The following is a 14,374-nucleotide window of genomic DNA, read 5'->3' as shown; positions in this document are numbered from 1 at the left end:
TGAACTACATTGTGATATCCTATTAAAAAAAATAATAATAAAGTACAACAGGCCTGAGAGATGACTTGCAGTTAGCAACACTTGATGCTTGTAGAGGACCTGGATGGAGTGCCCACATGGCGACTCACAAATGTCTGCCTTTAGTAGCCTGCGTGGGCTGTAGTCATATGCGTGTGGTGTGCACGCATGCATGTGGGTTGTCGTCATATTTGTGTGGTGTGTACACATGCATGTGGGTTAATACTCATACACATAATATCAACATAAACATGAAGAGAAAAACCAACCAGCAGAAATTCCCATTGGTAATAGTTTTTCTTTTTTGGGAAATTTGGATGCAAAACTGATACATCTCTAGACATTATTATTAAACATAAACCACCCAAATGTAGGTCAGTGATGGTGGTGCCTGCTTTTAATCTAGGCAGAGGCAGGTGGATCTCTGTGAATTGGAGTGCAGCCTAGTCTTCAGAGCAAGTTCCAGGGTAGCCAGGACTGTATCCAGAGACCCCAGTTCAAAACAGGCACAGCATGCAGATGAATTGATGCTACTGCAGCAGTACTTTTTTAACTTTAAAATTATTACTATTGAGTGTGTGATGTGGCCGTGTGAGTGCAGGCACATGCATACTTACCTCAGTGCATGTAGGCTGCTCCTCTCCAAGCCCCTGTGGCTTCTGGGAATTGAACTCAGGTTCTCAGGCTTACACAGTAAGCACCTTTGCCCATGGAGCCGTCTCACCAGTCCTGTAGGGGCCATAGTGACGCTGCTTGAAGTAGTGACTCAAGGCAAGATTCTACTTTATTTTTTGGGTCTGGGCTACATCTTCATATAGTAAGAAAGAATATATTTGCGTTTGTTTTGAGTTGTCATGTGAATTTTTATGCAAGAATGCTGTTCTCTAATACATGATTCAGGAGCAGTGTGTGTCTAACGGGATCTGGAGATCTATTGTGCTGACGTGCTTATCGTGTTTGATGTGTTTCCAAAGACTTCATGTCCTTAGATAGGATTATAGTTCTACTTTTTCTGATTCTGTCTCAAAAGCTTGTCTCTTTTTTTCCTGTAGCTCTGAAAGCATTTTTGTGTTTAACAAACAGGCCATGAGAAGGAGTGCATTGTTCCTTATTGTAGCCCAGGTTCTTAGAACTTGCATGTAGTTGTCTGATAGGATTATCAACAACTGTGTTTTCTGGGTTTCAGTTCTACTTGACACTGAGGTTTTGCTCTTACTCTCTCCAGCGCTCCAGCAGCAGACAGTTCGTTGATGGCCCTCCTGGGCCCGTGAAGAAAACATGTTCCATTGGTTCTACAGTAGACCAGGTAAGAGAGTCGGGGCCAGAGAACTGGGGTCCTAAACATACCAGGGGCTAGTGGCTCTGCACAGTGTGGTCGCAGTCAGTATTACTACAGTGTTATTTGAGGGAAGTTAAAGAATTGTTCTATGTTGTAAGATCCTTTATTGTCTATGTGAGTGGACTTTGAGTAAGAACTGTCAGCTAAGTGTGATGGCTTTTGTTTCAGGCAAATGAATCAATAGTTGCAAAAACTACAGTGACTGTTCCCAGTGATGGTGGACCCATTGAAGCTGTGTCTACTATTGAGACGTTGCCATCTTGGACCAGGAGTCGAGGGAAATCAGGTCTGATGGACTTATAGCTGCATGTCATCCTTATCACCACAGAGCTGGCCGTGGTGGCACGAGGCTATAATCTGATCACTTGGAAGCTGAGGCAGGGAGTTGGTGGGTAGCCTAGGCTTCATATTGACTTCAAGACCAGTCCTTTTCTGCATACATGGTGAAACCAAAAACCAGCTGCTCTTATAGAAGACATAGGTTTAGTTCCTAGCACCCAGCCCAGAGAGTGGCTTACCTAAGGCTCCAGACCTAAGGGATCTGACACACCCTTCTGCTCTCCTCCAGCACTACACTACACCTGTGGTGCACATATTCATTCAAACACTCATAGACACAAATAATAAAAGTCTCAAAAAATTTTTAAAAGATGGAAAAAAATGAAAAAAGGAAAGCCAGGCATGACATCTTGTACCCAAAAGTGAGTTGACCACGTAGATTCTGAGCCGGGCAGATCAATCATATATTTGAGGCTAGCTTTGGCTACCAAAACCAGATATAAATAAATAAAACACTGGTTAAAATTGAGAATTGGTTTCTGAGAGGCCTCTTAAGACAAGGGTGTGCTGGTTGGGAGGTTCTCACTGCCTGCCGGATGCTGCCCTGAGAGGCGTCTGCCTGGCCTTTGCTCCTGAGTGCTGATCAGGCTGCGTGCACTGCTAGTGGAGAATTGTAACTCTTCTTGGACATGTGTGTGTGCTTGCACGTGCGTGCGTGCGTGCGTGCGTGCGTGCGTGCGTATGTGCGTATGTGCGTATGCTTCTGTGTATTTACTACTACCAGTTATATTAAAAGTAAAGTTAAGGCCGGACGGTGGTGGCGCACGCCTTTAATCCCAGCACTTGGGAGTTAGAGGCCAGCCTGGTCTACAGAGTGAGTTCCAGGACAGCCAGGGTTATACAGAGAAACCCTGTCTTGAAAAACCAAAAATAAAATAAAATAAAATAAAAAAAGTGAAGTTAAAAGGAGAAAACTAAATGAGATTAAAATTCGTAAGGATGAACATTTTTACGGCAAAGTTTAAATTTGCTTGTTTTCTAGGACCTTTACAACCTGTGAACAGTGACTCCGCTCTGAACAGCAGGCCACTGGAGCCAAGAACCGAGACAGACAATCTGGGCACACCTCAGAATAATGGAGGCATGCGCTTGCACGACTTTGTCTCAAAGACGGTAAGTCTGACATGGCTTCAGTTCCTCTGAGGCAATTGGTGTGGTTTTGGAGACAGGTTCGTTCACTGTAGCCAGCGTTGGCCTCTCAGTGCTGGGATTACAGCACCTTATCACCTCTCCTTTTTATTGGGGGCGGGGGCTGGGGGCATTGTTTCTTTTTGTTTAGCTTGTTTTGTTTTTTTCAAGAGAGGGTTTTTCTGTGCATTCCTGACTCTATTGAAATTTGATCTGTACCAGTCTGGCCTTGAACTTGAGATTTACCTGCCTCCACCTGGGTGCTGGGATTAAATGGGTGCACAACTGCACCTGACTTTATTGAGCTGATTTTTACATACAATCACATATACTAATCTTATTAAAAGAAATTACTATTTTCCATGCCCCTTGCTGAGTGTGGGGCGTGCAAATGCCTTGGTTGGTTCTCCTCCATCACATGCATCATGTGACTGAACTCAGGCCATTAGGCTTGGTTGGCAGGTGCCTTTACCCACAGTACTTTTGGGAGAGCATTGGTGCTCTTTAACTGCTGAACCATCTCTCCAGTCCCCCCTTTTCAATTTCTTTCAACTTACCTTGCATGATATTACTGATCTTAATGTAGGGTGTCAGATCATTTGAAGTGAGAACTATAGGCAATTGTGAGCTGCCCAATGTGGGTGCTGGGAATTGAACTTGTGTCCATTGCAAGAACAATAAATGCTCTTAGTCTCTGAGTTATCTTTCTAGCTTCATTGGCCTCTTCCATGCTGGAATTATAGTTGTGAGCTACCATTGCCTGGCTTTATTCATCCATTTAAATGTACAATTCATTGACATTCAGTATAGTCATATAATTGGGTATTTGTCAACATTAGCAATTTTAGAACATTTTTAACACCCAAAAATGAAATTCTAAACCTAATAGAATTTCCCTCACCATCCTGTGCCACACCAACATCCAGTAGCCATAGGTTACCACCACAGACACCACGCGTGTCTCTATGGGCTGTCTACTGTGAGACATTTCCTATACATGAGGCATGTGCATTTGCGTCCGGCCTCTCTCAGTCAGTCATCTCTTCTATAGCCTGTTTGTTTTAGTTCTCTTTATTTGATGAATGATGTTCCCCTGTATGGAAAGCATATGCCATATATCCATCCATCAGTGGGTAGAGCTTTAGGTTTCCCATCTTCATCTGCTGGGAAGAAGGCTACATATGTGCACAAATGCCATGCAGACATTTTCATTTCTGTTGGATATGCCTATCCAGAAGTGGTATTACTGGGTCATATTGTAACTATGCTTAAATTTCTGAGGTTTTTCTAGACTTTCCCTCATGTGGCTACTGAATTTTACATTGCTGAGTAGTGTATGAGTTTCAGCTTATCTAGATCTTGTCAACACTTATTGAAAGTATGACATGCTCTGTTCTTTGAAAATTTCAGACATGCATGTATTGTGGAGATCATATTCACCCCGTCCACCACCCCCAGAACTACTCCCCACCATGTCTTCTTTCTATTTTTTAATAATTGAGTCTACTTAGTGCTGCTATGTATGCATGGTTATGAGGGTTCATGCACTGGAGCATGAAGAACTTCCCAGCAGCCTCCAGAGAAGAGCGACTCTCGTGCCTTCTGCAGCATGGGAGGGCTCATAAGGACCCACCCCTCTACCCCTAACTGAGGAGGGATTGGCAGTTGGACTTTTTTCTTTTTCTTTTCTTCTTTCTCCTCTTCTTTCAATTCCTTTTTTGAGATAGGGCTTCATTTTGTAACCTTGGTTAGTTCTGAGTTCTCAGAGATCCAGTTGCCTTTGTCTCCTAGGTATTTGAATTAAAGCATGTGCCACCAGGCTCACCAGACCACTGCTCTTATTAATTAAAATGGAGAAACAAGACCTATTTATAATTTTTTTTGTGGGAATTACATTAAAATGTGTAATGGGCCTAAAATGTTGTTTCATACATACTGTGTACTTAATGCATGTGGTTGACAATAACTGTAATTCATATTATTCTATGCTTCTGCCCTGTTTTATCTTTAGGTTATTAAGCCTGAATCTTGTGTACCATGTGGAAAGCGGATCAAGTTTGGCAAGCTGTCTCTGAAGTGTCGAGACTGTCGTTTGGTCTCTCATCCAGAATGTCGGGAACGATGTCCCCTTCCCTGCATTTCCCCCCTGGTGGGAACTCCAGTTAAGATTGGAGAGGTGGGACTCACGGCAACCAACTGCTTTAGTTGCTGCTTTAGTTGTTGTTAAAAGGCTGAGTGTCAGTTTCTTATTTTAAAATTATTGATCTCAAATAGAATTTCCCCTCATGAAAAATGAATAGAAATAGTAAAATGTTGGCATTCAGCAGAATCTAGTTTGGGTTTTTCTATTTAATAACCTTTCTATGGCAGGTCCCTCCTCGTCTCCTCCTCCACCCTCTCCTCTCCTAGGGAGGTTTGCCACATGCACAGTAGGCATTCTCGGAGCCTCCCCTGGTTCCTCCTCCCGTTTAACTCCACAGTCTTGGCTCAAGGCCACTCTTGTCTTATGAGATCTTCAACCTCACCCTTAGTCCTGCCCAGTGGATTCTTATATTCTCTTTCTTCTGATTGTTATTAATATCTTGGTTTTTCAAGACAGGGTTTCTCTGTGTAGCCCTGGCTGTCCTGGAACTTGCTCTGTAGACCAGGCTACCTTAAACTCAGAGATCCACCTGCTTCTGCCTCACAAGTGCAGAGATCAAAGGCCTCTACCACTATGCCTGTTTTATTTTATAAAACTTATTAGTTTATTTAGGTCTAGTCCACAAACTGAAAGATTAATTTAATTATTACTATGTATATATGTGTGTATATGCATGTGAGTACCAGGGCCTCTCCAGCTGTAGTTACAGGTAGTTGTGGGGCATGTGACAGGGGTGCTGGAATTGAACTCAGTCCCTCTGCACGAGGACTCTTACTTCAGCTGTCTCCATCTCCAGCCGAAATTCCTTAACACTAGAAAGAAGATGTGAAACTGGCAGTGTCAAAGCTGTTCTGTGCTAAGGTACAACTTGTGTGTTGTCTATATTAAGTGCAGAAGGTAATCTTGACTATACTCTTATTCCAAACGTAAGTCCATCATCTTCTCCTCTGTGGACCTTTCTAGGCTGCTTTTCCCTGTGCAGACCACATCACAGAGCAGCCCTGACGCATCTGTACTGGCTTTAGGTGCTGACATGCAGCTGAGTAGTGGTTGCATCTTGTTGAGTACACACAAGTGGGAAAAGATTTGTTACCTTCAGTAGGCAAGGGGTATACTGGGGTCAGTTCTCAAAGATCTCTAGTTCAGGATCCAAACTCAGGGAGCTCCTCTCCACTGTGGGGTTAAAGCTGTGGCTGTGCCATACCTAACCCATGCTGTAATCTCTGTACTGCTCTCTCTCCCCCCATGCTGTAATCTCTGTACTGCTCACTTCCCCCCCCCATGCTGTAATCTCTGTACTGCTCACTCCCCCCCATGCTGTAATCTCTGTACTGCTCACTCTCCCCCCCCCATGCTGTAATCTCTGTACTGCTCTCCCCCCATGCTGTAATCTCTTTACTGCTCACTCCCCTCCCCCCCATGCTGTAATCTCTGTACTGCTCACTCTCCACCCCCCCATGCTGTAATCTCTGTACTGCTCACTCTCCCCCCACCCCCCATGCTATAATCTCTGTACTGCTCACTCTCCCCCCACCCCCCATGCTGTAATCTCTGTACTGCTCACTCTCCCCCCACCCCCATGCTGTAATCTCTGCACTGCTCACTCTCCCCCCACCCCCCATGCTGTAATCTCTGTACTGCTCACTCTCCCCCCACCCCCCATGCTGTAATCTCTGTACTGCTCACTCTCCCCCCACCCCCCATGCTGTAATCTCTGTACTGCTCACTCTCCCCCCACCCCCCATGCTGTAATCTCTGCACTGCTTGCTTTCTCTTGTCTTGAGTAGGAGAAGAGGAAGTAGTCATCATTGGTGGCACTGTTACTTGCTCATGAAAAAATTTGGTTATATATAAACCACAGCATGAAGACACGCTCATTGAGGACAAGTGACTAAGGCTCTCTGTTTCTGTTTTGAGGCAGCTGCTCATGTGGTCTAGAGTGGCCTCAGACTTAATATGTAGATGACTTCAAACTCTTCCTCCTGCTTCTGTCTCCAGCTTCTATCTCCAGCGTGCAGGAATAGCACGCGTTGGTCACCATGGGATCAAGACCAGGGCCTCATGCATGTCAGGCCTACACTGTAATAGAGCTGCACCTCACTCCTCCAAGAGTCTTCAAAAATTTTATTACTATTTAAACTATCCATGGGGTAGGCTTTGTGCACATGAGCTCAGGTATCTCTGGAGACTAGAGAGGTCAGATTCCCCTGGAGCTGGAATGAAATAGGTGGTTGTCAGCCATTTGATGTGGGTGCTGGGAAATGAACTCAGGTCCTCTGGAAAACAGCACATGCTCTTAACTTCTGAGCCATCTCTCAGCCCTCAAGTCTGTTTAACATGTACTTATAGAATAGAAATTTAGAACCTGATATATTTTCTTAGTTATTAGTGATAACTCTTTGCATGAGGTCTTCCTCTCTTGGTTTCAATGGTGTAAATAATAAAGTTCTTTCTTCCAGGGAATGCTGGCAGATTTTGTGTCTCAGACTTCTCCCATGATACCTGCTATTGTTGTCAGCTGTGTGAATGAGATTGAGCAGCGAGGCCTGACTGAGGTGAGAGGAAACACTTCACAGGGTGAGTTTGTTGTCTGTCTAGTAATTTGGAAGTTCCTCACTAAGTGCTGTCTCTATAACAGGCAGGCTTATACAGGATCTCGGGCTGTGACCGGACGGTAAAAGAGCTGAAAGAGAAATTCCTTAAAGTGAAGACTGTACCCCTGCTCAGCAAAGTGGACGATATCCATGCCATCTGCAGCCTCCTGAAAGACTTCCTTCGAAGCCTCAAAGAACCCCTTCTGACCTCTTGGCTAAGCAAAGCCTTCATGGAGGCAGCAGGTAAGGGCAGAACTTGATTGTGGCATCAGCTGATTCCAGAGCTGAGCTGTGTTCACATAGTTTACTAATTCTGCCACTACCTAATACAGTGTCTGAAGTGTAGTAGGTGTTCACACCGTTGGGTGGGAGAGTAACTGTACGTGCCCCCATCATGCCTTTTCTTCCCTTAACTAGAGGGGCTGAGAGATGCTCTGCGGTTGAGCACTGGCTTCTCTTCCAGAGAGTCTGCTTTGGATTTGCAGCTTCTGAATGGGCGGGTCACACTATCTGTAACCCGAGACCCGCAGGTTATTGCCCTCTTCTGCCTCCTCAGGCACCACATAAATGGCTGCAACATACCTGTACACATAAAATGAGGGGAAGAACTAAACTAAATTAGATGTTACAGGGTTCCTTGTTGGTCTTGGTTCTTGGTTGGGTTTTAGGTTATCCCTTTGAAAACAGAACCAGCTTTGATTCCTTTCTTTCCACTACAGACCTTGTTAGCCTATAAATATACCTTAAATTTGGTACTTATCACAAGTCCCTGGTACTTGTCGGTCCTTGGAATATGGTAAGAACTTGCTAACAGGTTGTTGTGTTTCTGCCTGTGCCCTTACGTGATCGTGTTTGTGCAGGTGCTGGTGTGGTCCTTTCAAACTAAGTTTCTTGGTGGCCCTTTTGTCTCTTTTTTTTTTTTAATTTTATTTTATAATTTTTGTTTTTTTTAAGATGAGGTTTCACTGTGTAGTCCTGGCTGTCCTGGAACTCATTTTGTAGCCCGGGCCGGCTTCAAACTCATAGATCCACCTACCTCTGCCTCCTGAGTGCTGGGATTAAAGTCATGCGCCACCACCACCCAGCTTGTCCGCCATTTTTAGACTGACTCCAGTCTAACATGGTTGAAAAGACCTGTGTGACTTGGCTCCTGGTTATTGTCTCTAACACCATTTTCTTTATACCCCTCCTTCTTCTTTTCTAATCCTGGAGTCTTGGATTTCTTTTTATTTTATGTACATAGATGTTTTGCCTGTCTGTGTACCATGTGCACACAGGGCCTACAAAGGCCTGAAGAGGGTGTTGGGTCCCCTGCAGCTGGAGTTACAAGCAGTTGTGAGCTGCCATGCAGGAGCTTGGAACTGAACCCAGGTCCTCTGCAAGAGCAGCCAGTGAGTGCTCTTAAGTGACAAGCCATCTTTCCAGCCCAGAGACTTGGATTTTGTAGCATACACCCACCTCAGTCCTTCGTATTTGCCGAAGTCTTAGCCCCAACAGCTTCTCCCTAGATATCTCTGTAGTTTGTTCCTTCTTCTTCCTCCCCAGTTTTTCTTCATATATTTTGTTCTTAGAAACATGTTTTCTAAGCCAGGTATATGACATGATCGTCCCAGCACTTGGGAAGTAGGGGCAGGATGACAGGATGTTTGAGACCAGCTTCAGCTACATAGTGAGTTTGAGATTGGAGTAGGCTACCCGGGACCCAGTTTTAAAAACTAACCCTAACCCCACCTTTCTGACCACCTTGTGAGAAGCAGCAGGTCCCATGCTTTAGTGTTCCACATGTGCAGTTTCTTGGACACTGCCTATGTGTGTTTTGTTTTTGCTTTTCCTACCAGCTCTTTTAATAGATTGTTTATTTCATGAAACAAGGCCTTTTTTTGTTTGTGTTATCCTCACACTTAAAATAGCACGTGGTACATAGTAGGCCCTTAAATGTCAAATGATTGTTGGTGGCTTATCACTGCAGTTGTGTGTCTTCCCAGCAATGAGTTGTCAGCTGCTTCCTCTAACTGCAGTGGTGAGTTTTAGGAAGTTCTGACTGTCCTGCCTGTTAATGAAACTGGAGTCTGTTGTTGTCATGAATCTCATCAGAAGTTTCAGAAGCTCAGTGTAGAGGTGGGCCTTTGTGGTCCAGGGGAAGAGTCTGGACCTTTAGTGCTTTCTTGTTGTCACAGAGATAACAGATGAAGACAACAGTACAGCTGCCATGTACCAGACTGTCAGTGAGCTGCCCCAGGCCAACAGGGACACACTGGCCTTCCTCATGATCCACCTACAGAGGTTAGTACAGCAGAGACTTAGTCTGTGAGCCAGAGAAGCTTCCATGGAGAAGACAGTGTGGACAGTGAGTTGTATTTTATAGAATGTATATTTTGGTGTATATTTAAAGAGGACTAATATGTTAATATAATCTTTTATTTAGAGTGGCTCAGAGTCCGAACACTAAGATGGATATTGCCAATCTAGCTAAAGTCTTTGGCCCTACAATAGTTGCCCATACGGTGCCCAATCCAGATCCGGTGACAATGTTCCAGGACATCAAACGTCAGCTCAAGGTAGGGGTTCATGTGTGCACACACAGATACAGAAGGTCTGAGCTTTACAATGCACTAACATAGCACAATGACAGAAATAAGCCTTGTGTGGTGAGCACGTGCAGTGGCCGGCTCTGCCAGGAGGATCATCCCAGCCTGGTCTACAATTCAAATTCTAGGCAAGCCTGGGCTGCAGAGTAAGACTGAGAAACACCAACAACAGATACCTGCAGTAAGGTTGACCCTGTGCCCTCTAGGTGGTAGAGCGCCTGCTCTCTCTGCCCCTGGAGTACTGGAATCAGTTCATGATGGTGGACCAAGAGAACATTGACAGCCAGCGAGGCAATGGAAACTCTACACCACGGACTCCAGACGTTAAAGGTCAGCTCTCCCCAAGTTTGCTGCTTCTTCTGGAGCTGGGCGGTTGGCCCATTCCCCTGAGCTTCCAGCTGTTTGGAATTTCTGGGCTGGGTGTGTAATGAGCACCTGTAACCCTAACTCGTGTATGAAGTGAAGGCCAGAGGCAAAGAGTTGAAGGTCGTCCTAGTTACACATGAGTTCAGCGCCATTCTGGGTTATGTGAGGTCCCCTCTCAACTCCTAATCAGCCTCCAGCAACTTGAAAAGTTCGTCAGTTTTTCATAGCTACACAGCTCTATCCAGCGCGACGCTGTCCCCTCCCCAGGCTGAAGTCCTGCATTAGGTTTGTTAGCGTGCTATGTTGATTTGGTTTCATTTTAGAAAATGGTTACTACATTTTATTTATTTTATGTGTGGGTGCGTATGCCATGTGCATTTGTGGAGGTCAGAGGACAACTTGAGGGAACTGGTTTTCTCCTCCCACGATGTGGGTTCAGGGGTTGGGCCATTGCCCAGGAGGTGTCTCAGGAGGCTTCTGTCTGATGGTTTCATTCCCACCACATAGACAGAATAATTAAAAGCTTCTTTTAAAGAAAAGTGTCTTGTTTTTTGTAGTATACGTAAAAGTCAAATGTTCAGATATTAGACGTGTCAAGTTTGGAGTTTGGGAATTGTCTGAATCGGAAGTGAGTATCAGCTGTGTATTGAGTAGTTGCCTGGATAGTTCAGAAGATTTAGGAGCGAGTTACAAAACAAGGGGAAAAATGACCTGTGAAATGACCTGCTGCGTGTCTGACCTTCAGAGGCTAGTCAGCTAAGACCATCTACGTTCAGATCAGAGGCAGTCAGCACAAACCATTCTCATTTTTTCCCCCATTCACTTAAAAATATGTCTCAATTTTATTTGAAGTGAGCTTATTGGGGCCCGTGACCACTCCTGAATTCCAGCTTGTCAAGACTCCTTTATCAAGTTCCCTGTCACAGAGATTGTACAACCTCTCCAAGAGCACACCCAGGTATGTAAAACTGCAGGCGTGCGTGTGCACGTGTGTGTGCGTGCGTGCATGCATGCGCGTGTGTGCGTGTGCATGTGCGTGTGCGCTTATTGATGTATATGCCTGGAGTCCCAACAGTTCTAGCATTTGGGAGACTGAGACAGGAAAATCACCATGAGTCCCAGAGCAGCCAGGGCCTTATCTAACAAAGTACATGAGAACAACTGAAGTGGAAGCGGGAACTCCATCAGATGAAGGTCTCTGCGGTGACTCGGTGACCTGGCCTGCCGGGTAGTAGGTAACACTTTACACAACAGCTCCCTAGACAGTCCCCATGTTTAGTTCTTTATATCAAGTGACATAATTGTTTATCCTGTATTTTTTATAGAATATGTTTTTAAAGAATTCATATGCATGTGTAATATGTGTGCACCAGGGCACCCACTTGGAGAAGAGCTTTTCAGTTCTTTCCTTCCACTGTTCTGTAGGCTCTAGGGAGGGGTCTCAGGTAGTCAGGTGTGTGCAGTGATGGCCTCTCTTCCTTCTCACCAGCCTGTAGAACACTTTTCTGATTCATCCTCTCTAATTTATTTTTAGATTTGGGAACAAGAGCAAGTCTGCCACCAACTTAGGTCAACAGGGCAAATTTTTTCCTGCTCCGTACCTCAAGTAGAGCGGTTTCTGCTGTTTGAGTCTACTCCCTGCAGGAGACACGCTGTTTGCTCTCCAGCCTCCCTCCTGTGTGATTACTGCTTTTTAGTGTTTTCCAGGTTTTAATAAAGTTTAATGTGCATAGAATTTGATTGCTATGTTAGCCCCTCTCACCTGGAGACTTAGCACCTTGTACTAGTTGTTGGGAGCTTTAAAATAGGAGATCTTTCCCAAGGCAGAAGGGAAATGGGGATTGGCCGTGGCTCTTCTTGTGGGGGTGGGGGGGTTCCCTTTGGCTTAAAGCCAAATACTGCTCATGAAATGACTTTCCTGTGGTGTCGCTTAGACAGTGACAGAAACTGTACCTCCTAGGTACACCTGAGCTATCTCAGGACAAGAGGCTTCAGGACAGGATACAGAGCTGCACAGAGGCCATAGGATGGCCCCTTCTCAGAACCCAGTTCCTCTTCTTCCTTCAGGGACTGAAGCATGAGGAAGGCATGGAGCCCTCAGCAGTGGGATGATAGGCTGAGGCACCGATCTGAGGATGTTTCACTTCCATTTGAGTTAAGCTGAGTTGTAGAAGGTGCCCTAGGCTATGGTTCCACTCCGTGCTGTCTCTAGCTGGCCTCTGCCTGGACTTTGCAGTTGATTGGGGTCAAAGCCAGATTGATCTAAAGCTGAGTTCATTCTGATGACTGACCCCCTTGTTCTTTGTTCAGTGGAGCCTGTTTTAAAAGTCAGCTAGCAGTTGAGAAGACTGTCTATTTTCATATAGCAAGAAGAAAGTTAGCTGCTTCTGTCTTTGCACTTTGGATGGTGAACTTTTCCGTGAAACAGACATATATGTGAACATTGGCTTTTTTGGTTAGCATTTTCCAGTGTTCAAAATGGCTTCCTTCCTTGGGACGTTTTGTGATTCATACTAACCCTTATCTGTAACATGTATTTGGAATATTATGTGGAAAAAAATAAATAGCTTTTTCAGAATGAAAGTGATGTTGGTTTTCTTGTCCTTTAGTGTCCTTTCTGAAGATACCTTCCCATGCAGTGTTTTGAGTCTTTTGGTTTGCACCTCCCAGCTGAACCTGACGTAAACCTGGAGAACTTTATTCTTCTCAGTCTGCTTTTCTAAACTGAAGTCCTACATTCCTTATCTTCTTGTTTGAAGAAGGCATTTTAGGCAAAAATAATAAAAATAAACTTTTTAAACTAGTCTTTAGGGATCAGAATGGTGCAGATTTAAAGAAAAAAAATTGCCACTGGCTGACTGCCTGGACCATCCTTCACTGCTGGAAGTGACTCTGGAGTGAGCTGGGATGATTAACTGAGGGCACCTGCACTTGGAGCTCAGAAGATGGTGAACAGAATAGATCTAAGATTGAACGCAAACAGTTGCAGGCTTAATATGTAACAGTGGAGAGAGGAGGCAACCTACTGGCTTTTTTCCCAGGAGGGGGCAGCTCTCACAGCAGGGCCCATCTGCCTCAGCAAATTGACAGAAGATGGGTCCCATCTCCCAGACTCCCCCCCCCCCCCATGCCTGCTAGGCTTTTTTCTAACTCTGTCCTAGATGTTACCTCTTTTCTTGTGTCTTTGCAAGCTTCACATTGGCCTGGCTCCACATTTGCTGTTCTGTAGCGTCTCTCCAAGGCACACTTGAAGTCACTAATGGGGAGGAAGTAAATGAGTTGTGTGACGTTAGTGAAGGCAAGACTACCCTATGCAGGAATTGATGGCCCGTTAATGAGAAAGGAAACAGCCCCGCGTGTTACAGCCCCGCGTGTCACTTGCTGGCAACCGGTTGCTCAGGTTTTGAGCTAAGCCAAGAGACCTTAGCTGTGGGGATGATTCTGATGGTAGCAGAGGGAGGGTCTCTGCTTTCAGCCTCAGCAGCCCCTCAGCTCAACTACCAAGGGCCTTTTTAATTAAAGAGATCCACTGTGTTGAAGTGGCTGGACCAATATCTCTTGCTTATAACACTTCTCAAGCTGCCTCTTCATCTCTCTTGTTTTAGACCATGTCTCTCTCTGGCCCAGACTGGCCTAGAATTATTTCACTTTTGATGTTCTTTATCTTTGATGCAAAAAAAAAAAAGAATTTTTATTTATTTTGGGGGCAGTGATTCAGTATATCCCTGGCACTCGGTACATAGTGTAGGCTGCACTTAGGGCTGTCGTGTTGCCTAAGCATTCCAAGTGCTGGGATTGTAGACGTGAACCACCATCCCAAGGCTGATAATGGGACTCTCTACACCTTAAATGTCAATTT

At 45.0% G+C, this 14,374-nt stretch overlaps 1 protein-coding gene across 2 annotated transcripts in view; it reads left to right on the top strand.

Annotated features, from left to right (window-relative positions):
• Racgap1 (Rac GTPase activating protein 1) overlaps window positions 1-13,098 on the top strand; it is a 30,597-nt gene extending 17,499 nt beyond the window's left edge. For both annotated transcript variants that reach the window (XM_034517022.2, XM_076912074.1), the window contains exons 7-17: window positions 1,244-1,324; window positions 1,526-1,643; window positions 2,679-2,809; window positions 4,836-5,000; window positions 7,427-7,522; window positions 7,606-7,804; window positions 9,739-9,844; window positions 9,987-10,119; window positions 10,356-10,479; window positions 11,368-11,473; window positions 12,050-13,098. In XM_034517022.2, the coding sequence (XP_034372913.1) occupies window positions 1,244-1,324; window positions 1,526-1,643; window positions 2,679-2,809; window positions 4,836-5,000; window positions 7,427-7,522; window positions 7,606-7,804; window positions 9,739-9,844; window positions 9,987-10,119; window positions 10,356-10,479; window positions 11,368-11,473; window positions 12,050-12,125 (1,335 nt within the window). In that variant the 3' untranslated portion in view covers window positions 12,126-13,098. The remainder of the gene's footprint in view (window positions 1-1,243; window positions 1,325-1,525; window positions 1,644-2,678; window positions 2,810-4,835; window positions 5,001-7,426; window positions 7,523-7,605; window positions 7,805-9,738; window positions 9,845-9,986; window positions 10,120-10,355; window positions 10,480-11,367; window positions 11,474-12,049) is intronic.
• The last annotated feature ends 1,276 nt before the right edge of the window (window positions 13,099-14,374 follow it).

This window comes from Arvicanthis niloticus, chromosome 13 (genome assembly GCF_011762505.2).
Source record: "Arvicanthis niloticus isolate mArvNil1 chromosome 13, mArvNil1.pat.X, whole genome shotgun sequence".
In the NCBI taxonomy this organism is placed as follows: domain Eukaryota; kingdom Metazoa; phylum Chordata; class Mammalia; order Rodentia; family Muridae; genus Arvicanthis; species Arvicanthis niloticus.
The sequence above is the reverse complement of the archived record's forward strand: the minus strand, read 5'-3'. Positions and strand labels throughout refer to the sequence as shown.